The 25,778-nt window shown below is 42.9% G+C and overlaps 1 protein-coding gene across 5 annotated transcripts in view; it reads left to right on the plus strand.

Moving 5' to 3' along the window:
- The window catches only part of LOC124551162 (cytochrome P450 4g15-like), a 166,439-nt gene that overhangs the window by 53,282 nt on the left and 87,379 nt on the right, over window positions 1-25,778 (plus strand). For all 5 annotated transcript variants that reach the window (XM_047126136.1, XM_047126140.1, XM_047126135.1 and 2 more), the window contains one exon: window positions 17,979-18,212. In XM_047126136.1, coding sequence (XP_046982092.1) covers window positions 17,979-18,212 — 234 coding nt within the window. The remainder of the gene's footprint in view (window positions 1-17,978; window positions 18,213-25,778) is intronic.

Genomic DNA, 25,778 nt, shown 5'->3' on the forward strand with positions numbered 1-25,778 from the left:
ATACGAATGAACACAGAGGATATGAGCTTTTAATCTCCGACCCACTCGCACATCTTCCAATTCACTGTTCAACATACATTGAATTTCAAGAAATTACTGTATTAGAGCGGACCATAAGTCATATCGTTCCATCAATAACATCAAGGGGCGAATAACATAATATTCGAGAAAGAGTAGTCGCCACACTGAATACAGCTCCAGAGGTTGCAACGTCACTCGTCATTTCATACCTCGCGAAGCGGGTGCAACTTAATTACGTACATCTTCGGATATCGAAACCATTGACAGCAAAAATAAACATTAAAAAACGGTATCACATGTACATAGCTAGAAACAACATACTGCTTGATATTATATTTATTTGGTTGTCCTGACGCCCATGTGTTTAAAAAGTAACGGTGCAAGATACCTTGCAGGAAGCAATATGTTAACAGACAAAATATTTTGGAACCAGTAATAAACTGATTAACAACGTGCAATTGCTGTATTACAATTTTAGTTAACAGCTATGTCTGAAGCCAAAGGCGACAGCATGTGTTTTGTTTATTTTATTGATTTCGCAGTTTAGCTGCTGGGCTTAACTACGTGTAAACAGTTGTTTGATGTAATGCTAAAGTTAAAATTACAGAAAAGATCACACAGGGAAGTAACGAGCGATTCCCATTGGGGGACTGTCAGCAGCAGTACATGAAAAAAAATAGTTTTCCTGTTTTCCTCCTGTAAACAATGAAAGCTCATTAAACTGTAAAAAATACTGTAGGTAAATGAAGCAAAGCTACATCAACTACTGAAGTTGAGGTTCTCCTTTTCCTTTAAGATATTAAAAAAGACATGCTTCGCATTTGCGCGCTTTCTTCGCTAATGTATACAATATCTCTAATTCGATTCTGAGGAAACTAACTGGCACACACAATGGTTCCTTTCATATCTTACAGTTTCCTATCACGGCTCGATGATGAGAAATGTTTTTACGATATTGGTCATTCTTGATGTGATACTTCTTAGAACCCTGCAGGCCGGCCGGAGTGGCCGTGCGGTTTTAGACGGTACAGTCTGGAACCGCGAGACCGCTACGATCGCAGGTTCGAATCCTGCCTCGGGCATGGATGTGTGTGACGACCTTGGGTTCGTTAGGTTTAAGTAGTTCTAAGTTCTAGGGGACTGATGACCTTAGAAGTTGAGTCCCATAGTGCTCAGAACCATTTGAACCAAGAGCTCTGCACAATAACATTTGAAGGGTTTCAGCGAGAAATGTGGCCATTGGATTCTTTACGTTTGGCTCATTTTAACTGATACGTTGCTGTGTACTAAACGTAGCTTATGTATTGGGACTGGTTTTATAGTTGGTAGTGAAGCCACACGTGACTAGAGTATGGAGGAACAAGAAGTTAAAGTGTTTTATCTGAGCACAATTCCCGACTGCGCCACGTGCAACCAGCGTGTACCTCTGTCGTGGACAGTTCGCGCGAGTTAACGCATGTCTCCCAAGTTAGTGACCACGATCTATTGTTGTTGTTGCTGTTGGAAGAGAATAAAGAACTAGTAGACATTCCACACCATAGTTACGTAATCCAAATGCCGAAACACGTCTCGTATTTAGGACGCAGCTTGACAAAAGTTTCTTTGCGACATGTCTCAATCGGCATTTATTTAACGAATATTACTCAAATTACGTAATATGTTAGAGTGAACTTAAACGTCTACTTCTCGCCTACTGTCTTCATTTAAAGTACTACCTAGGTAATTTCAAAAAAATTCGCAGACTGCCTATATCTTGGCATCGGCTGTGTTAGATGCAGATATATTACCTAGTATAATCTGTTCATCGTAAGAGTAAACCTGTTGTAAACATTGCTCTATGTATTCTCCGCGTTTGCTGGAACCTCTTTGGATTTCCGTTTCACGTGGGACTGCAGCCAAGCTGTCTCGGGTACTGTCGAGTGGAGAATTTTAGAAATTTTATGCGGCGGGTGGGGGGGGGGGGGGGGTGATTGCCTCGAAAAGAAAAAGAACCTGGGGTGTTCCCTAGAAAACAAAGAAAAAAAGGTCTTTAAAATGTAGCATTTCAAGCTTTTTGAGACTAAAAAAACATATCAAAGACGCGGGAAAGACGTGCTTTATTTTGGGGATACAGACGTCTGGCCTTCAAAGTCGTTTCATAGTTACTTACATTTACATAATTGTTAACAGGAAAGTATCATCTTACATAAGCGTTTTGTAAACTGAAATACTTTATTTTAAAACACTATTAGTAAAGTCATAAATAAATCCATAGTTCTTTTTACGTTTTCAATTTTTAAACAGTTTAGAATGATACCAGTTCTGAAAAAAAATTCTATGAGCAATAGTCATTACAAACTTATATAAGAGATATAAAACAATAATTTTGAATATAATATGATATATTTCTGTGTAGTGAGTGATTTAAATTTTGGTAGAAGTTACGTTAACACTTTTTGTATTGGCTCTCTATTTGTAAAGTTCATATTTGATCCGTTTTATGCACATTAGCAGGTGGTTTGTAGTCTTTACAGTTCTTATAAAAGCGCAAAAACTAATATATTTTCGTAATTATTAATTACTCTATCTTTTCCCATCAGCTGGATTAACAACATCTAGACCTCAGAAAGCATACATCTTCTCCTCATTTCACCCTTTGCAATAAATTTATCTAATATTTTTTGTTAATAACAACGTCCCTACGTACTTACGATAAAGCATGCCCAGTTAAGTGGTTTTACTCACAACGATTTCATAACCAAGTCTTAATCAATTTCATTGTAGAGAAAGATCTTTCGGCTGTTGCAGTTGAGACAGGAAGACAAGAAAGGATCGACATTAAAGATTCCATTTTGTCACCCACAACTTGACTTCTGCCCCGAAATTAGAGATGCAGTCACTTTCATCCATTCTAAACAGTTTATAATACTTTCTAGCCACTGAAACTTCCTGCCAGATTAAAATTGTGTGCACTACCGAGACTCGAGCTCGGGACCTTTGCCTTTCGCGGGCAAGTGCTCTACCATCTGAGATACCCAAGCACGGCTCATGCCCCATCCTCACAGCTTCACTTGTGCCATTACCTCGTCTCCTGTCTTCCAAACTTTACAGAAGTTTTCCTGCGAACCTGGCAGAACTAGTACTCCTGAAAGAAAGGATACTGCGGAGACATGGCTTAGCCATAGCCTGGGGGATATTTCCAGAATGAGATTTTCACTCTGCTGGGGAGTGTTCGCTGATATACTTCCTGCCAGATTAAAACTTTGTGCCATACCGAGACTCGGTTTTAATCTGCCAGGAAGTTTCATATCAGCGCACACTCCTCTGCAGACTTAAAATCTCATTCCTTCTAGCCACTGTTTCGGTATCACTAATCACTGACTCCACGGATCTTGTCGACGAAGAACAGACTTTTGGTAGAAGAGTGTTCAGGTTGAAGAGAATTAGGACGTTTTTAGAGAATCTGCTTCCAAGATCGTTGCTAATTGTGTCGAGAATGGGAATGAAGACATTAACCCTAAAATAACTTTCTGGATTCGATGGAGCAGCATCAGATCTGTTAATTTGGTGAGATGTAATTCTGGGTGTTCAGATGGTGCTTCCAACAACATCTGCGGTTCTCTTCGCTTCATCATAAAGGAAACTGAACTCTGCAACTGCGTTATCTCGCTTTGTTTTTAAGACTGATAAAGTGTCGTTTACGGTATTAGTTGCTTCTGTAACGTCAATAGTTTCTTTTTGGAAAAAAATCTACTGAGAGGCAATTTTTGACGGAGCACATCAGCAAGACACACTAGAGTTAAGATAAATTCTTCATTACTGATAGCATATAAAAGCGTCGTAGCTGTTACACTAGAGGTGTCACTTGAAAAATGTGACCATTGTGAAATTTCCTCAAGGCACAACACGAATTTTTAAATTTTTAAAGTAACGGCACTACAGGTAACTTCCTTTCTACCCATCTTGTTTCACACTTGGAGACAAGCTGACTGCCTGTATGCTTAACGTGTACAGTATTTCTTTTTGGAGGGGCTGTAAAAAATGAAACAACCTCCTTAACGATACCAACTGAGTTTCTCACTTGTTGCACACTTAGAAATAGATAAATGCGAAGAATGGTTGAAACATTGGGCTCTGTCAGCATTAATACATTCTTTCTTTATTGTGGCAACTGCTCCAACATCTCGGAACTCATGACAGAGCAGCCATCGGTTGCAATACCAATACATTTACTAAGGTCGAGATTAAGATGTCTCATAATGTTTATCACAGTTGTACCTAACTGTATTCCAGTCATTTTGAGATCTTATGCCTCTTCATCTGCTCTACCTTTATTACATTTATTAGAATCACAGCCATCTTCAAAAGGCTCAAGTTGATCATTTTCATCGTCAGATGTTGAAAAGAAATCTTCGTTTTTCTTTAGTTTGGATCAAGCTTTGAAGTTTTGTTTCCACAGGTTTGTCTGCGGCTCACGTGGATTGATGAAACACACGAAATCTTCTCTGATCACATCTTTATAAACATATCTTTAAAAAAATTTACACCTGAGTTTTGTGGCTGATTTCAGTTATCTCATCACACCCAATACTGTAGAATTTGTGTTCTTCGATTCTGTTTACTATCTGAGAAATAATTTCTTTGCCACAGCTTTCAATCAACTCATTTTGAACAGTTATACTTAAAAATGTGCGTCTTTTATTACCAGAGTTATACTGTGCTTCTAATTCAGTTCCCTCACATTCTTCGGCGCGAAATTTCATCAACTCTTTAAAGCTGCCTTTATTTGATAGTTCAGGATCATTAGAAAAAACTGAGTCCTCATCTCTATGTCCTCTAAAAGGTGTATTCTGCCATCCAAGAAATATTACGTTTTGAAAAGGAAAACAGTTTTCGTTTTATTTCTTTTTTTTTTTTGCGTTCTCTTTAGTCGGTAGGTGTCAACTTGATTTTCAACCGATATATTTGGATTTTGGTGAGAAATCAAAAAGTCTTTGGCACGTCCTAAAGCTTGCTGATGATATAATGCTCTACTGTGATTTTCCAGGTCACCATCTTTACCTAATAACTTAGCAGATTTTGTCTGAGGTACAGTCACTATTGTGTTTAACTTCATTTCCACATGATACTCACCCTTAAAAGTAGGCGCAAAGAAAGGACACACTTTGCAAAATAGACCTTCTTTGGATGGAGACAAAACTAACCATGGTTTATATTTATCTAAGTGCTCTTTTTTCAGAAACCTTCTTTCAGTCTTCCCACCGTTATTATGAGTAGAATGTGGGTAACTGTATTCAACAGGAGGTTGCCAGAGCTTTTGTGGTATGGTGGCAAGCACACTATCAGATGGTTTAGTCCCAGTATGTACACCGATGTCGTTTTCGGAATGTACCCCCTGAAACGTAAGTGTCATCTGCAGGTAACGAAGCTGAAGCGCAGCTCACCTGATCACCTGGACCATTCGAAGTGGCAGGCATTGGCGGTGCTGAGTCCTCAATCTCATTATGCTCATCTGATGTGGAACCTGAAATGAATACATTGCACCAAAGACATAAATGATATGTGTTTAACCCTCCTGCCTCACAAACTTACATGGCATGCCACAGGTTAGAATGCACAAGCACCTGTTGGTATAATTGAATGTTTGGCTGCTCACTCTGCTGCTAGACTTTTGACCTAAATGCACATCAAAGGTTTAATACTATCTACATCTACATCCGTACTCTGCGAGTCACCGTGCTGTGTTTGGCAGAGGGTACTTTAGGGTACCATACGTTAAGGTTTCTTCCTATTCCAGAATGACTGCCTCTGTGCGAGTTCTTAGTCTCTTACTTACCTAATTTTGTCTTCGCTAGATATATACATAGGGTGGAGAAGGAAAAGAAGAATATGCATCGCTTCTGCCACAATTTTGCCTCTGGAATTTTTCAAGGTGGTTCTGGCGTGATATACGTCTTTCTTCGGGTGTTTGCCAATTCTGACTTCTCAACATGTCACTGACGCTCTCTCGCCAGTCAGACAAGCCTGTTACGATTCGTGCTGGCCTTCTTTGTGTTTGCTATACGACTCCCGTTAGTCCAGCCTGATAGGGGCCCCGCACATTTGCTCCATATTACTGGGCGAAACGTCTGTGGGTCGGTTCTGCTTCCCTTTTTGAATGTCCTTGTGACTTGTGCCCTTTTCCATTCACTCCTTGTTCGAGAGACACGCGGTAAATTACGGTCAAGAATGGAGCTTATTCGGAAGCAAATTACGTGACAGAAATTCCGTCGGGCCCTGGAGCTTTGTTGCGTTTTAGAGATTCAAGCTGTTTTTCGAGATTTTTTAATGTAGATCTTGCTGAAATCTTTAATTCTGTACTGCGCGATTTTATATACAACCTAAGGTTTACGCAGCGTACCACAGAAGAGTACACTGGCTGACTGGCGTCAAATTTTTGGCCGGCTTGATTGACTATAATCGACATTGCTTCTTCCGTTTGTTACCTAAAATTGCAAAATAAATACTAGAACACAACCAGAGTATTTATCTATTAATTAAAAAGATTCCCATCAGTCGCATAAGTGGTTCCAAATTTGTGATAATTTTTTTTATAGATTATAGTGATGGAATAAAGATTCGTGTCAGACATGTGACACAGAGCTTTACGCAATAATTTAGTAGATCTGGAAGTCCTCAAAGACCATTCTGTTTGTGAATTTGTGGTTAGTTGACTGAAATAAGGGGGCTTATTTCGAAAACTGCGTGTTATTTTGCTTAGTTGTAGGGGTGTAAATATCTTTTTCCAGGTAATACAGTTTTATTACAAAACAAAAATCACCTATAACCACAGGAAATGTGTTCTGTACGAAGACGGTACAATACAAATAAAAATCAAATATGCACAAAGGCGGGGGCGGCCGCTATGGCCGAGTGGTTCTAGGCGCTTCAGTCTGGATCCGCGAGACCGCTACAGTCACAGGTTCGAATCTTGCCTCGCACATGGATGTGTCTGATGTCCTTAGGTTAGTTAGGTTTAAGTAGTTTTAAGTTCTAGGGGACTGATGACCTCAGATGTTAAGTCCGACAGTGCTCAGAGCCATTTGAACCATTTGAGCAAAGGCGGAAACGCAGAAAAAAAAAGTAATCGATGTGTGTCTTCTCCAAATTCAACAGGAAACCCCGTCTCCCAGCATTATAACAAGTCAACTATGATACACAGTCATTTAATATTTATGTCTAATATAATCTATCTTAATGTCTGGAGGTTGCGGATGTGAAGATAACGACAATGATCATGTACCGTAGCAGGCAGACTAGTCGGGAGAATTCAGTGGTCGGCTTATCTTGATTTCGTTAATCTGGGCTACATTGTTACACCCCTAGTAGTTATTGCTAAACACATAAGGAACTGGTTGAGCAACCTCGTCAATTTGTAAACAGGACTCCCTCCCGCATTAATGACTAATCTAATTGGGTGATTCTCTTTGTGAACTTTTAATTTTGATGGTAATTTAGGTGTAGTGGGGTTCATATTATAACACTTCCTCGAATACACGAACGCTTGAGGACGTTGTTCAGTGATTATCTTTTTTTAATTTTTTAATGTCCTTTTCGAATTCCAAGTGCAAAAGTTCGTTAGATATAGTTAAAAGCGGTGGCTCGTGTTCTTTTTTCCGGTTACTATCCCTTGCTTTAGGGGCTGTAATTTTTATATTTTTTTCCAAACCAGCACGGCAAGGCCACTACTTCCATCACATCAAGTGGATTTAGTGCTCACGTACTCACACTGAGCCGTGAACACTTCCCAGTTTATCAATGGGGGGTGACTGAAAATTATTATTACTATTATCGGTGCCATGCGTGCAACGGTCGTGCCAGGCGCGCGATACTGAATCTCTATCCTATCATTATAGGCGGGGGACCTGAACGACCTTATAGCAACCGTTATAGTTCTGCATTATTCTACTGCGATACTAAAGGTTATTTCACGTACTGAAAGGGAGAATGTAAAGATTAAAGGACTCATTTATTTAACACTTGAATATTGAACTATTATACAATCAAATGGAGGTGGGGGAAGAAAGAATTGAGTTCAGCAGCCCGCCCCAACGTACGTTCATAATAAGCCACGATAGCAGGAGAAAAGGAATTTTAGGAACGGTCGCCGTATTATCAAATGGTGCTCAATTTACTAAAGGAAGGGGTTGCAGGCATGCAACTACCACCGCCATGAAGCAGCCAAAGACTGTACTAAAGGAATAAAACCAGCTAGACGCGAAACGATTCATACAGGCGATACTAAATAACTTAGGCTCGCGGTCCGACTACGTTAACGAAACATGAAGGGGCGCGAGACACTCACCACGTGGCGTAAGACAAATGGTTCAAATGGCTCTGAGCACTATGGGACTTAACTTCTGAGGTCATCAGTCCCCTAGAACTTAGAACTACTTAAACCTAACTAACCTAAGTACATCACACACATCCATGCCCGAGGCAGGATTCGAACCTGCGACCGTAGCAGTCGCTCGGCTCCAGACTGTAGCGCCTAGAACCGCACGGCCACTCCGGTCGGCGGCGTAGGACAAAGGGCACAAGTTTCCAAGATAGGATGACCTAAATTCTAAATTTTGCACGAGAGAACTGAAAGAGCTACTGCCAGTCGAAGTGGAAAAGTGAGCACGAAAGCATACAGTTTAGTACCGAACTGCAAGGTACTGTGACTAACCAACACATCGCGCATATTATGCCTAACTGTACAAGGAAAATCTACAGTCTTAATAACCGGAAAAATTGCGTAAACCGTAATTTAAGGGATGCACATCAGTAAAATGACCTATATGGTTTCCTCTGGGCCTCAGGGTGCGAAGCTACAGTGCACGTCGGCGCTCATGATTGGCGAAACCTCATCTCCTGGAAGCAGCACCTCCGGCCTCAGGCACGGTCACACTAGAAGTGACTACTGCCCCTTTGTCCACTATCAACCCCGCGGAGGGCGGTTGGCGCCCACCCGCGATAATCGAGCGCACACCTGAACTGGCGAATCAGAGGGCCGTAATCTCACAGGGAGGCGACCTCGCGACGTTAGCAGATAGAAGGTTGGTTAGCCAGGTTGGGGAACTGAGAACAGGAGAAACTTTGGCCACTACTGAAAGTTCAAACGATAACACCTGCTACATTGGCGAACGGAAAAAGGATGGGAAACGGGGAGCCATCGTGGCTGCTGGGAATACTGCTGCCCTTGCCCATAAATGAAGAATATTCCTAGCACCGAGCTCCTCTCACAGATCAGTGTGAGACAAACTGATAACATCGTCAAATAAATTTGGCAACCCATAGAAATTATTAACAGGGCCAGAATTATTATATTACCGAATACCAGAATGCTGGGATCACAAATATGAAATAGGAGCACTGAATGGTGAATGAAGTGCACGTCTTCCATAGTTTTAGGCACTAATTCAGGAGCGGGAAAAATGAGCTGGAATAAACAGTGTTGTATGAAATGAAAAACAGCGTGAATCAAGCGACGTGAGGAACGTAGGACAGACAGGATGATAATTTCCAACAATGTGCTAAGAGCACAGTGACGCTTCAAGGCTGACTGGACAGTTACGGTATGTCTGCGGTAGACAAACACACACAAAAAAAGCACTGAAGAAGATTTAAAGGTCGCGCGCGTAGCGAAGAAAGGAAGAAACGTTGATGTACTTGCAGAACTAGAAATATCAGCTCACTGAGGTAGATTTGATATTGTGCTTAATGTACAAACGAGGGGGAGAGGTAGCACGTTCTTTAAGGCATAATAAATTTTTTTTAAATTTAGCGGTAATATACATACGAGAAATTTGTATGGATAGGTATGGGGAATTTTGTGTCCATTTGAAATACCGTGGGGTGTATTGAACGATTACTGGCTGTAACTCCTAAATTTGTTTGAACATTCAGTTCACCCGGAAAATTTTAAAATCGCTTCCCTGAACCCTGCAACATCTCTGGAATGCATTTGAACCATTGTTGTCTCACTGCAGTCAACTGGAGCCATATAGTTGCCTACGCAACCTGACAGTTTACGGCAGGGCAGTGTTACCAGCACTACACACAGGAGGCGGCTGCACGGGTAGCGGGGGCGATCTTTTAGGTTAGAAGGCTTCAGGGAACCACAGGAAGGGCGTCCGTCTAAAAGGGGGCAGGTAAAACACAGTAAGGTAGTTGTAGAAACGACGGGTATTGTAGTTGTAAATTGTCGTAAATGTGTTCAGAAAGAACCAGGGCTCCAAGCCCTAATAGAAAGCACTTAAGCTCAAATAGTTGTAGTTACAGAAAGCTGGCTAAAGACGGAAATAAGTTCAGCAGAATTTTTTTCTAACGATCTAACAGTGTTCAGAAGAGATAGATTAAATAAATTGGTGGTTGAGTATTGATTGCTGTCAGAAGTAGTTTGGCTTGTAGTGAAATTTAAGTGGGTGGTTGCTGCGAAATTGTATTGGTAGACCAAGAACGACGTGGTCGGATTACAAAGCGTATAAGACAGGGACGCAATCTTTCGCCCCAATTTTTAAGTCTATGCATCGAAGAAACAACGTTGGAAATGAATGAAAAGCTCAAGAGTAGAATTAAATTCGAGGTGAAAGGATATCATAGTTAAGATTCGTAGATGACATTGCAATCCTGTATGAAAGCCATGAAAAATTACAGCATGTGTTCAATGAAATGAACGGTCTAATGAGTACAGAATATGGACTGAGAGTAAATCGAAGAAAGACGAAAGGAATGACAAGTAGCAGGAATGAGAACAACGAGAAAATTAGTTGGCTCAACTGCTGAGGTCATTAGTCCCCTAGAACTTAGAACTAGTTGAACCTAACTAACCTAAGGACATCACAAACATCCATGCCCGAGGCAGGATTCGAACCTGGGACCGTAGCGGTCTTGCGGTTCCAGACTGCAGCGGCTTTAACCGCACGGCCACTTCGGCCGGCAGAAAATTAGTATTAGGACTTATGATGACGAAGTAGATGAAGTTATGGAATTCTGCTGCCTAGGCAGCAAGGTAACCCTCGACCGACGCAACAAGGAGGACATAAAAAGCAGACTAGTACTGACAAAAGGCCTTAACCTGAGGAAGAAATTTCTGAGAATGTACGTTTGGAGCACAACATTGTATGGCAGTCAAACATGGACGGTGAGAAAACCGCGAAGAAAGAGAATCGAAGCATTTTATATGTGGTGCGCCAGCTGTTACCTCACTTATCAATAAAGGGACCTTGCCCCTAAAGGTGTTTGCATTTCCGCGCAGGAGTGAACTTGCCCTGTGTGAGCGTGCTGTCGACGAGAGCTCTGTTGCTGCCACGTAGCCGGCTGTGAGACGTGGCTCAGTCCCACGCACAGCAAGTAGCGATCCTGCCCACTGCTAGGGCAGACAGCAGTTCCTGTCTGCATAAAAACGCTGTGACACGAAGCGGCCACTTTGATGCACTTTTACAACTTTTTTATGTCTTGACCACACTTTTACTATTTCGAAAAACACCTTACGCGTTTCGACATTCCGTCATTTTGAAATGCTATAAAACACAACGAAATCTGGCATCAGAAGAAATGAAAGTATGTTAAATTTCACCATTGCTAAGAGACATAGTAGAACGACTAGACTATGGCTTTCTAGTTACCAGTTTGTGTTAATCACATAAAACTGTTCTTTTGGTACCTTGTGTCACGTCAAAATTCTCAGTCACGAAACAAGTGCAAACTGCTAACACGGGAAAACTTTGGTAACCAAGTGGACTAAACCGTTACACGTCGCTGGATGCGTGGTAGCCGCTGCATTGCCACGCGGGGTAGCCGCGCGCTCACAGGAGCCTTGCCACAGTTCAAAAATGTTCAAATGTGTGTGAAATCTTATGGGATTTAATTGCTAAGATCATCAGTCCCTATGCCACAGTTTGCGCGGCTACTCCCGCCGGAGGGTCGAGTCCACCCTCGGGCAAGGATGCCTGTGTTGTCCTTAGCGGAAGTTAGTTTAAGTTGGATTAAGTATTGTGTCAGCCTAGGGACCGACGACCATAGCAGTTTTGTTCCATAGGAACTTAGCACAAATTTCCAATTTCACGCTGCATATTGTTTTGTTTACAACCACAGTTTTCATCTTTACATCATTCAAAACATTTTCATCAGTAAACATGGAAATCATTTTACAATGTTTTACAAAGAAGTATTTCCTTATAAAAAGACGTGCAACAGAGTATGGAGTGGTCGAAATAAATACGTTGGAAAAACGCGCTGATTGGCGCTGGGGTGAAAAGTCTGGAAATACCAGCTGAGTCATGTAGCATTCACGTTTGAGGAACTCGTGGCGGCTGTGTGTTGCTCTTTCCGCCAATGGAATCAAATGCACATCTGTACAGGAAATTCAAAGAATTTTAGAGGCGCGATCTTGGAACCCCGTACATTAATTTCATCAGTAACATATGGCAACCATGCCAGATTGCCTACGTAATTGAAACACATTAACCCTTAGCATCAATTTAAAGCACCATCTAAAAAACGATCACGTGAAAACCAGTGTGGTATTAAGGCTAATGATTCACTGGTAATTGTGCTACATCACGTGACTCGTTCCACTTTTACTTATGTTACATCTTCCACAAGAGTCTCCGGACGTCACTGTCCGTGTATCCATACAAAATGTCGGTCGTGCTAAGACTGAGACACACCTCTCGTCCGGCGCCTGTCAACTTTTGCTACCTGTTTCTGCCCATCCTCCGGTCTCGTAAACCGACATACGGCCGGGAGAGCGGTGTGCTGACCACATGCCCCTCCATGTCCTCATCAAGTGGTGAGGGGATTCTTGGCACAACTTTGTTCACGGATGAGGCATGGTTTCACCTCTCGGGTTACGTGAATGGACCACGGAGAATCTGCACAAATTTAAGGTGTCCCCCCTGCATGATCAAATGTTTGGTGTTTAGTGCGCCGTGACGCAAACGCATCATTGGGCGGATTTTCTTTCAGGACACGATAAGTACAGGACGGTACAGCCCTTTGTAGGTGAACTGAATGAGGACGAAATTGAGAATACGTGGTTCCACCAGGATGGGGCGACTGCACACACCGCCCAGAAGGCGGTGAACTTTTTAAAGGACATCTTCGGTGACCGAATCGTCTCTTGAGGATTCTGGCCTCCGCGTTCACCCGACTCGGCTCCACCGAATTACTTTCTATAATATATGTTGAGGGGAAAGGCCTATGCGGCCATCCGCACAGCATACTAGAACTCCAAGCTGCGCTGCCACGTCACATTCGGAACACCACTCCCGATGTTCTGCACAACGTCTTCACGAACATGCAGAAACGTGTGCAACTGGGTCTTCAAGTTCAAAGGGATCACTTCCAGCATCTCTTCCATGACTTTATTACGGCCAGTTATGAACTGAATGGTTACTTATTGAACACCCTGTACAATTATATCACGACCATAAGCTGCGATTGTACGTAAGGGTATTGAAAAACTGAAAAATTAAAAATTATAGAGTTTACTGTAGCGTGGGAAAGGATTTGGTAAGAATTGGCACACTTGAAATAACGTACAAGACATATTCTGTGATTGTATGACCATAAAACCCTTTTCTGTAAAGCGTCATGACCCAATTAAAGAAAGGGGGAGGGGGATAAAGGGTACACAAGGTTAATCTTGACATATTAAAAAATCTTGTAAAACTATTTGTAATAATGTGAAAACAAAAGCTTGTTAATAAAATTACGCGAAAGCGTTATGGAATAGCTACAGTAGCGCTGTTGACAAGAGTTTTCAGTTTGTGCCCTGCAGAGTGAAGCGCTGAGCAACCACTTGTGAAAACTCTACCGCCCTTTGACCAACAGTAGCGAATGACCCTAAATGTGTAGTGAATTATTATACTTTTACTCATCTTGTCCACAAAACAAAACACAGGACGAAGTCACGCAAAGTTGTACAGTCTTGGGGGTAATACACTACATTACATTTACCGTTTTCCACGGATCCCTTGAGTTCCTGGGATGTGGAAAGAGTCAAAGCTTTTTTTCTTCTTTTTTTTCTTTCCTTTTCTTTTTTTTTTACTCAGATACATAGATATTGTACAATTACGATGCAGACAGAGTTATGAGCTTGTGAAGACACTCATCGATGGAGTAGAAGGAGTTGGCCAACAGGAAGTTACGTAATTCACTCTCAAACCGATCTTTATCACTTACAAGACCTATGATGTGCTCTGGTAAGTTATTGAATACTTGAGTACCCATGTATTTGACTCCTTTTTGTACTAATGTTAAGCTTTTATAGTCCTTATTCAGATTGTTTTTGGTTCTGGAATTATAATCATGTTTTGCACTATTTTGTGTAAAAAGAGACATGTTGGAAATGACAAAGGACATCAGTGAGTCTATGTAGTGAGAAGCAATAGTTAGAATACCAAGTTTCTTACAGACGTCTCTACATGATGATCTAGGACTGACACCAGATGTATTCTAATGGCTCGTTTCTGAATTTTGTGAGAGGGGTTTCCCCAAAAGATGATTTCATAACTCATTAGTGAATGGAATTTGGCCGAATAAACTAACTTCTTCATTTTTAATTCACCTATTTCTGCTATCATGCGTACTGCAAACGTAGCTGAACCAAGGCGTTTCATTGAGTCTAGAGTGTGAGTTTTCCAGTGTGCACAATGGCACGCCATTTATCGGAAAAGATTAGTCTTCTGTACCCTTTATCCCATTGCCTCATTCTTTAATTGGGTCATGCCGTTGGACAATGCTTGTTGTTCACAGAAAAGGGTTTTATGGTCATACAATCACAGAATATCTCTTGTACGTTATTTCAAGTGTACCAATTATAACCAATTCCCTTCCCACCACATAGTAACCTCTATAATTATTAATTTTTCAGTTGCTCAATTACCTTACGTACGATCGCCGCTTATTGTGATATAATTATACCTATTTCTGTAAGAGTTTTCTTTGACACTTGGAGAAAAAAATAGGCCAAAAAGAAAACTGCGACATGTAATATAAGTAAGAAGGGAGCGAGTTACGTGAGGTAGCAAAATTACCAGTGAACCATTAACCTTAATACCGCACTGGTTTTCACGTGATTGTTTTTTGGATAGCCGCGCGGGATTAGCCGAGCGGTCTCAGGCGCTGCAGTCATGGACTGTGCGGCTGGTCCCGGCGGAGGTTCGAGTCCTCTCTCTGGCATGGGCGTGTGTGTGTGTGTGTGTGTGTGTGTGTGTGTGTGTGTGTGTGTGTGTGTGTGTTTGTCCTTAGGATAATTTAGGTTAAGTAGTGTGTAAGCTTAGGGACTGATGACCTTACCAGTTAAGTCCCATAAGATTTCACATACATTTGAACATTTGTTTTTTGAATGGTGCTTTAAATTGATGCTGAGGGGTAATGCGTTTCAATTACGTAGGCAATCTGGAATGGTTGTCGTATGTTATTGATGGAATTTATGTATGAGGTTCCAAGTTTGCGCCTCTAAAATGATTTGAATTTCCTGTGCAGACGTACATTTGCTTCCATTGTCAGAAAGAGCAACACGTGGGCACCTCAGGTTCGTCATATACAAATGCTACATGCCTCAGCTGGTATTTCCAGACTTTGTAAATTACTATAAAATGATATTTATGAATTTCTACTGATACTAGTAATTTATGTGCTTTAAGTTGTCAAAACTCAAAACATCTCTTACACACTTTTTTGTAAAGATTAATTTTTTGTAAAATATTGTAAAGTGATTTCCACATATACTGATGAAACTGTTTTCAACGATGTAAAGATGAAAACTGTAGTTGTAAACAAATCAAAATGCAACGTGTACCACGTATCCAGCGCCTCCGAGTGGTTTAGCCCAATTGGATTCCAAAATTTTCCTTCGATAGCAGTTTGCCCTTGCCTCGTGACTGAGAATGTTGACGGGGTACAATGTACCTAACGAACAGTTTTATGTGACTGACGTAACACTGGTAACTTGAAAGTCATATTGTAGTCGTTGTACTATGCCAATTACCAATGATGAAATGTAACATACGAGGTGTGTTAAAAAAGTATGGTTACTTTATATTTTTATGAAAAAATATTTATTATTTATATTTCAATGTAAGCCCCCTCAGATACAATACACCTGCGTCAACGCTTCTTCCAATCCTCGAAGCACTTCTCATTAGCACTTTTTGGTACCGCCTTGAGTGCTTCCACCGATGCAGTTTTTATTTTCTCAATCGTTGAAAATGTTCGTCCTTTCATAGGTCTCTTCAGTTTTGGGAACAGAAAGAAGTCACAGGGCCCAAATTCGGTAAATATCGTGGCTGAGGCATGATTGTCGAGTTGTTGTTGGCTAAAAGGTCTCTCACAAGTAACGATGAATGAGCTGGTGCACTGAAGCCCATGAATTGTTTTTCCACAATTCCGGAAATTTTTTGTGTATTGCTTCTCGCGGACGGCGATAACGTTAAGGGACGTACGACCTTGAGGCAAAAATTCATAATGCACTACGCCACGGTAATTGAAAAACAAAAACAGCGAGCAAAGCTTTGACGTTTGATGGAGTGCTTTTTTCGGTCTTGGGTCTCTGGGATGCTTCCATTGGGACAAGTGGGCATTGGTTTCATCACCAGTTATGACCCTTTCGAGCAAATCAAAATCATTATTGAAGACATTCAAGAGCTCCTGTGACGGTTCTTCTGATCAAAATTGAGAAGTTGGGACAAACTTGGCTGACACGCGTCTCATAGCTAAGATATCCGAAAAAATTACATGAAACGAGCCGACCGATATGCCAACATCCTCAGCAACCTCTCTTACGGTAATTCAGAGCTTGGACGTTATCATCTGTTGTTGATGTCCTGGGGCGACCAGAGCGAGGTTCATCATTGGCATTTTCTCGGCCATCTTGGAAGTGCCTGTACCACTTGAATTCTCTCTCTTTTTGAGCACTTGATTCCATTTTCCGCATAAAATTTGATGCAAATTCTGTGCTCCATGTCGTATAATAATTGAAAATCGCCGAGCACACTAAAACACGTCTAACCCTTGTATCTGTCAAAAACAAAAGACATACACTTGAAATTGTGAACACATGTTCGGGACATGCGAATAACAGAAAAAAAAGATCGATTATCGAATGTACGTCGCCCGCGCAATTCGAAAAGCCACTGGGGACCTAGAAACGACGAGAGGTTCGTCCCGCTATAGCTCTCAGCGGTTCACAACCCCACAACAGGCCACAGCAGTTCACCCACTCCACCGCCGCCCCACACCGAACCCGGAGTTATTGTGCGGTTCGGCCCCCAGTGAACGACCCCCCCACTCCGCAACCCCCCCCCCCCCCATCCACCCACCCACCCATCCACACACACACAGCCACCCACCCACACACAAACACACACACACACACACACACCGGGAACACCTGTTACCAGACGAATGTAACCCCAAATGTTTGCGTGGTACAGTAATTATGGTGTATGTGTACGTAGAGACAGTGTATGTGCAGCTATCACCGAAATGGTGTAACTGAGGCGAAATAAAGGAAACCAGCCCGCACTCGCCGAGGCAGATGGAAAACCGCCTTAAAAACAATTCACAGACTGGCCGGCACACCGGAACTTGACACTAATCCGCCGGGCGGATTCGTGCCGGGGACCGGCACGCCTTCCCGCTCGCGAAACAGCGCGTTAGACCGCGCTACTAGCCGGGCGGGACGAAAAGTCACATTTTCTGGAACAGCCCTCCTACTTTCATATCTTCTGATGCCAGTTATTTTGTTGTACTTTATAGGATTTGAAAATGACGGAATGGCGAAACACTTAAGGTGTTTTTGGAAATAATGAAAATGTTGTCAGTACATAAGAGAAGTTATTAAAGAAGAGCGTAGTTTTACAAACTGCCAGGTCGGCGCAGCATCAGCTTTGTACCAGCTCTGCGGGTGGGCTCAGTACAGTGAGCGCGGGCTCGCCGTGTTGCAGCTGCTGGAGAACTTCCTGGAGGCGTTCCACGAGGGCGGCCTCTACTTCAGCGAGCGGCTGGCCAGCGACAGCGCGGGCGGCGCCGCCCCCGCAGACGTGCACGTCGCGGCCTTCTTCGGCGCGGTGCGGAGCTTCTTCAGCGCCGCCTTCGGCGCCGACCCCGACTGGCTCATACCGGACATACCGGAGCACGAGGTCACTACGGCGTTAAGCCGCGGCTTGGTCCTCGCCCAGGTAAGCCCGATTAAGGCACTGAATTCACCCACTAGCTTTGCGGCAATGGCACTGTCTGCTACTGCATCTGATTCTTCACCTTCTAGGTTACAACTTGTATCGTTTGCCGAAATCTTAAGAGGATGGAAATATAATGGAAGTTAAAGATCTTAAGATTAAATTTTCCCCGAAACATTTAAGTCTCATCTTTATGAAGAAATGAAGGCCTCGACTGGAACCCAGGCATTCTTGCTTCCTAGGCACAAATGCTGACCATTACACTACCGCAGCCACACGCGGGATGTTGCTACACGAATTACCCCAGTCGACTATCTCCCCAACACAAACTTCAATTCACATTCTCAGCCTATTTTCCCCCTACATTTTCACTATTGCCAGGCCTCTCCGGCATTTGAATAGCACCCCAGCGTTGCAGGAAACACAGTATCGTAACTGGCGGCCTATACCGCGAAGGTATCACAGAGACGGAAAAAAGTAGAACGTAACAGCCTCAGAAAAGGTTTTGAAACAATACGGGGGATGGTATATATCGGGTGGTTATAATGAAACTCTCCCTATTTAACACGTTATAACACGGAAACTAATTACCATACGAGTACCAGATTTGGTAGCATAAATGTCAAGGATATGGGGAAGTGAAATAATGCAGAGTCAATCCAACTGAAACACTTCCAATGTGCTGCTAAGGTGCTACACACCCTTACATACCGGTCTCATTACTTCTACAAAAGGGGCTCAATAGGGGGCCCTTCAGTGTCCAGAAGAGACCAAAAGCGCAGGATTGCATTCGGCACAGCAGAACCAAACATGTCTGTAGGTATGCTGGCTACCTCTTTTGATATGCTGCGCATCAGATCAGTACAGGCGTGAATGTTCCCCTGGCGAGACGCGTCCTTCAGGTGGCCCAACAACCAGAAATCACAGGGAGTGACATCAGGTGATCGTGCCGGCCCAGCATTTCGAAACGACCGGCTGATAACTCGATCGTTTCCAAGTTCGAAACTTCCTGGCAGGTTAAAACTGTGTGCCGGACCGAGACTCGGACTCGGGCTGTGAGGACGAGTCGTGAGTCGTGCTTGGGCAGCTCAGTTAGTAGAGCACCTGCCCGCAAAAGGCACAGGTCCTGAGTTCGAGTCTCAGTCTGGCAGACGGGAAGTTTTATATCAGCACACACTCCGTTGCAGATTGAAAATTTCATTCCGATTTCCAAATGTGTCTCGGAGAAGGATGTGAACGTCAGGAGCAATGAGCGGTGGGTCCCATCCTGCATGCAAACTGTTGAGTTCAGTGCGTCTGTGTCCTGTACGACGGGTCCGACAGGCTGGCGAAGCGTATCGCAGTAATGCTGGCCAGTCACACTGGACGTCTTTGGTTCTTGAACGCCAACCTGTTCAAAGAAGAATGTGCCAATGATGAACGTAGCCTTGAAGCTGCACCACATGGTGATATGTTCACCTTATAGAGTTACGTCGTGCACAGTGACTGGAGGCGAAGATCCACCCACTCGGCAATTCTGTGTATTGACCTCGCCTGTCAGAGAAAAATGAGCTTCGTCTGTCTATAGATGAAGAGACAAACCAATCAATCACAGGAACACACAGAGACAGTTGAAACATTCTTCGACACTTCCTCTTGTATTGTACGTGTAGAGCCAGCCCTCATCAACTTCAGTCCTCGTGAGAAAGTGGAGAGCGAAGTTCAAAATGTGTGTGAAATCTTATGGGACAACTGCTAAGGTCATCAGTCCCTAATCTTACACACTATTTAACCAAAATTATCCTAAGGACAAACACACACACACTCATGCCCGGGGGAGGACTGGAACCTCCGCCGGGACCAGCCGCACAGTCGGAGAGCGAAGTCAACACGCCATTGCGCATCCTGTGGTGCGAGCTGCTGAACCATATGGACCTTGTACGGATACCGTTTGAGAATAGTTCGAAACACCTTCCGCACGGTGGAGCACGGCATGTTCAACTGTGGTGACGCAGCACGCGCACTGCCTGACGGTCGGGAATTGCGCTCAGCGTTGTCTGCCATGGCAACGGCGTTTTCATCAACCACCTGTGGTGCAACCGGTCGTCGGCCTCTTGCCGGAGCGACGGCCAGTTCTCCATCTGATTCTAACTTCTTCATAGTGCTGCACACAGCAGATGGAGGAAGAGGACCCTTCCGTAATCCTTTCAGCTGGCAATATTCTCGAAGTGCAGCTGCAGCATTACTGTTATCTTGATAATAGTGCTTCTACAGTAATGCCCCGCTCATCTTGCCCAAGCTCATGTTGACACGTCAAGTACACTGCAACGGGTCAGATGTGTGAGACTATGAATCACGATGACTGATCCCGGCACCCGGTGGCCATAGTTGTAACTGATGGTGGCGTTGTGACGCATCGAAATCGTGCATCCCATAATCTGGACATTAGTGTTACCAAAATTTGTACTCGTATGGTAATTGGTTTCTGTGTTATAACGTGATAAACAGCCGAAGTTTAATTGTAACGACCCTGGAGTTGAAGAGACCAATCAATCAATCACAAAAACACACAGAAACGCTTGAACCATTCGCCGCTACTTCCTCTTGTACTGTACATTAATTTGTTTTGTGGCTGTTTAGTACCAATCGAAACAAAACACATCGGTTGAACGTGAGAGAAAATAATGTGTGTCCAAACCGTAACGGACAACGTACCGTAAACAAACTGACTGTACAGGGGAGCGGAAGCGAAACCGGCGTGTGCGGCCCTGTTGACCGGCAGCCGTGCCCGCCGGTCCGCCAGCACCGGGGTAGCATTCATCTCACGCTAGGTGAGGAGAGCCCTACGTCAACGTGACGTAGGTACGCGTCATCATGAGTTTCACGAGTTGTCCTATCGACTGTTGTGTCCATTCTGTATACATCGACTGTTGTGTGCGTCTCGAATCTGCACTGTTCATTGTTCTTAGTTGATTTACAACATGAAGGCAAAATTAAATGGAACTAGGTGGTTTAATATTTCCAGCAACATTCGGAATTACTTCGAACTTCAGTTTCTTAGTTTAACGTTTCTGCCCACATGAATTATGTACAATTCATTGGCTGTTATAAAAATACGAAACACTTTAATTTCTCCCTATTTCACGTTTTTATCCACATGATTTACGCACCATTAATCGGACTAAAAAATGCCTAGACACTTTCGTGATGGTTTGATTCCTTCATTCAGAAGGACATTCCATATTCTTTGGATTCCAGCTTAATAATTAATTATTTCATGTTTCTATCCACAGGATTTAGACACGATTCATCGGATTTTTTAAAAAAATAGGGTAGCGTTCATTTCAGGCTAGAAAAATAACAAGACACTTGCGTTACGGTTATGATTCGTTCATTCAGATATTCGTTATGTTCATGAAACACACAATAACATCCCATATTCTTTGGATTGCAGCTTAATAATTATTTCACGCTTCTATCCACGCGATTTATGCACGATTCATCGGATTTTTTTTTTTTTTTTAGTTGACTAAAAGCTTTTTTTTTACTTTCGTTATGCTTCCTTCGTTCAGAAATTAATTATGTTCCTGAAACACATAATACCATCCCAAATTGTTTCGATTACAGCTTAATAATTAATTGAACTGGGATGAGCTTAACAGATAACTCCTGTCACTTCGTTTGTACACATGTATTTACATTTAGCTTTGACGTTATCGGTACAACCACAAAGATCGATATACGCACTCATGTAGTCGATTTAGGTTATTTACGTCACGATGACGTAGGGTTTTCCTCACCTAAAGTGAGATGAATGCTACCCCCAGCACCGCCTCTCCGACGTCCAGCCCCACCTCCGCCTCCACCCGTGCGCCTCGCCTGATCCCATCTCTACGCAGGTACTGCAGCTGCTGGCACGAGGCCTCGCTTCACCGTATGCGGCATACGATAAGAGGCCTCTTCTAATAAGAGGAGCGCGCCGACTCCGTTTCCCAGATTTTGTCCAAATTTATATTAATGCAGGGGTTGGTCAGAAATGCAAGTCAATAGAGGTGGGAGCTTGATGGCCCTGCGTTTAGGGGAAAAAAAAAGAAAAATAATGAACCAAGCACACATTGACAGTTATTGAACTATGTAGAACAAAATCGTCATAAATTCTGAACGGTTTGTGTTAGGACGTTCAAACTGCACAATTGGTCGCGGGATACGACGGGAATTACTATGCGCTGTACACTTTGGTTTAGTGACGAACCCCACTTCCATTTGTATGAGTTCGTCAATAATCAATCATTTGGGGGACTGAGAATCGGCATTTCGCGATCGAGTAGTCTCTTCACCCTCAATGGGGGACTTTATGGTGCGCAATGTCCAATGTCCAGCTGATGAGAGATTAAATTGGAAGAAACACATTGATGATCTGCTAAAACATTTGAGTTCAGCTACTTATGCAATAAGGGTCATTGCAAATTTTGGTAATAAACATCTTAGTAAATTAGCTTACTACGCCTATTTTCACTCATTGCTTGCATATGTCATCATATTTTGGGGTAATTCATCACTGAGGAATAAGATATTTATTGCACAAAAGCGAGTAATCAGAATAATAGCTGGAGTCCACCCAAGATCATCCTGCAGACATTTATTTAAGGATTTAGGGATACTCACAGTAGCTTCTCAGTATATATACTCTCTTATGAAATTTGTTATTAACAACCAAACCCAATTCAAAAGTAATAACAGTGTGCATAATTACAACACTGGCAGAAAGGATGATCTTCACTATTCAAGATTAAATCTAACTTTGGCACAGAAAGGGGTGAATTATACTGCCACTTTGACCAAATAGTATCAAAAGTCTGACAGATAACCAACAAGTATTTAAGAAGAAATTAAAAGAATTTCTGAATGACAACTCCTTCTACTCCACAGAGGCATTTTTAGATATAAATTAAGAAAAAAAAGATTATTAAAAAAAATTTAAAAAAAACAAAAAAGTAAAAAAGTTGTTATATTAACTTAATTATGTTATTAAATTAACTTAATTATGTCATGTATTGGAAAATTTGACTCGTTCCACATCATTACGAAATATCGTATTCATGATCCATGGAACTAGTATTAATCTAATCTAATCTAATCTAATCTCACGCAATAATCGTTGGGATATTCCCCGATAGCAAGGTGACTCCGGGGTACACAGAAGCCATTGGTACGGGCCTCGATTGGTCGTAACGCATGGCACTCCTTTTTGTGGTGCTCTTTTTTTTTATCAGCCAGCCAAATAAAGCCCTGCAGAGAAGCCCTTTTGAAATTACGTGCGGTGCTGATAATGTTGTCTCACGTTGCAGCGGCATCTTCACGTCCCACGTCCTTCAGTGATCACTCAGCATTTAATGCTGTTCGTATGCCTTGTCAGCGCTACCAGGTCTTTTTTTCTCTCTCTTTTTAGGCGTCAGTCTTCTCACTGGTTTCATGCGGCCTGCCAACCTCTTTATCTCAGAGTAGCACTTGCAACCTATGTCCTCAGTTTTTTGCTGGGTGTATTCCAATCTCTGTCTTCTTCTACTGTTTTTGCCCACTACAGTTTCCTCTAGTACCATGGAGGTCATTCCCTCATATCTTAACAAATCTCTTATCATCCTTTCCCTTCTCCTTATCAGTATTTTCCTCATATTCCTTTCCTCTCCGATTCTGCGCAAAACCTCCTGACTCCTTACCTTATCAGTCCACCTAATTCTCAAAATTCGTCTGTAGCACCACATCTCAAATGCATCGATTCTCTTCTGTTCCGGTTTTCCCACAGTCCATGTTTCACTACCATACGATCCTGTACTCCAGACGTACTTTCTCAGAAATTTCTTCCTCAAATGAAGGCCTATGTTTGATACTAGTAGACTTCCCTTGCGCATGAATGCCCTTTTTGCCATTGTTAGTCTGCTTTTGATGTCCTCCTTGCTCTGTCTGTCCTTGGTTGTTTTACTGCCTAGATAGCTGAATTCCTTGATTCATCGATTCCGTGACCATCAATCCTGATGTTAAGTTTCTCGCTGTCCTCATTTCTACTACTTCTTATTACTGTCGTCTTTCTTCGATTTACTCTCAATCCATATTCTGTACGAATTAGATTGTTCATTCCATGAAGCAGATGATGTAATTCTTCTTCACTTTCACACAGGATAGCAATGGGGCTATATTAAAGACCAAGCTTACAGCAAAACCATTGCTGAGCTGAAAACAGACCATTCAGGAGGTCATCGTGAGCATCGATATTCTGGCACTTCAGCGGGTCATGCAGAATTTCACTATTCGTCTGCGCCACATCATCGCCAATGGATATTTTGTGGTAATTTCTATGGGACCAAACTGCTCAGGTCATCGATCCCTAGGCTTACGCACTGCTTAATGTAACTTAAACTAACTTACACTAAGGACAACACACACACCCACGCCCTAGGGAAGAGTCGAACCTGCGATGAGGGGGAGCCGCGCAAACCGTTGCAAGGCGCCTAAGACCGTACGGCTACCCCGCGCGGCCATCGCCAATGATGGAAGGGGTATCTAACATGTCATAACCTAAATCCGAATATCTGTTATTTCCCGTATTCAATAATGTGTGTGCATGCCGTATGTTGTAGCTAACTCAGGTCTTTTTTCGTATAGTTCAGTAATTGTCACTTTGTATGTTAGCGTGAAGTTCTGGCAATGCTTGGAGCAGCAGAAGGGGCGCAGAACTGTAATCCGAAGGTTTTGTGACAAAGTCCAAATTAGGAAACATACTATTATTTCCAGTTTTTACAGAGCAAATAAACCGTGATTATGCTCAACATATACTCCTGGAATTTGAAATAAGAACACCGTGAATTCATTGTCCCAGGAAGGGGAAACTTTATTGACACATTCCTGGGGTCAGATACATCACATGATCACACTGACAGAACCACAGGCACATAGACACAGGCAACAGAGCATGCACAATGTCGGCACTAGTACAGTGTATATCCACCTTTCGCAGCAATGCAGGCTGCTATTCTCCCATGGAGACGATCGTAGAGATGCTGGATGTAGTCCCGTGGAACGGCTCGCCATGCCATTTCCACCTGGCGCCTCAGTTGGACCAGCGTTCGTGCTGGACGTGCAGACCGCGTGAGACGACGCTTCATCCAGTCCCAAACATGCTCAATGGCGGACAGATCCGGAGATCTTGCTGGCCAGGGTAGTTGACTTACACCTTCTAGAGCACGTTGGGTGGCACGGGATACATGCGGACGTGCATTGTCCTGTTGGAACAGCAAGTTCCCTTGCCGGTCTAGGAATGGTAGAACGATGGGTTCGATGACGGTTTGGATGTACCGTGCACTATTCAGTGTCCCCTCGACGATCACCAGTGGTGTACGGCCAGTGTAGGAGATCGCTCCCCACACCATGATGCCGGGTGTTGGCCCTGTGTGCCTCGGTCGTATGCAGTCCTGATTGTGGCGCTCACCTGCACGGCGCCAAACACGCATACGACCATCATTGGCACCAAGGCAGAAGCGACTCTCATCGCTGAAGACGACACGTCTCCATTCGTCCCTCCATTCACGCCTGTCG

The sequence above is a fragment of the Schistocerca americana genome, chromosome 9 (assembly GCF_021461395.2).
Source record: "Schistocerca americana isolate TAMUIC-IGC-003095 chromosome 9, iqSchAmer2.1, whole genome shotgun sequence".
Classification (NCBI taxonomy): Eukaryota; Metazoa; Arthropoda; class Insecta; order Orthoptera; family Acrididae; genus Schistocerca; species Schistocerca americana.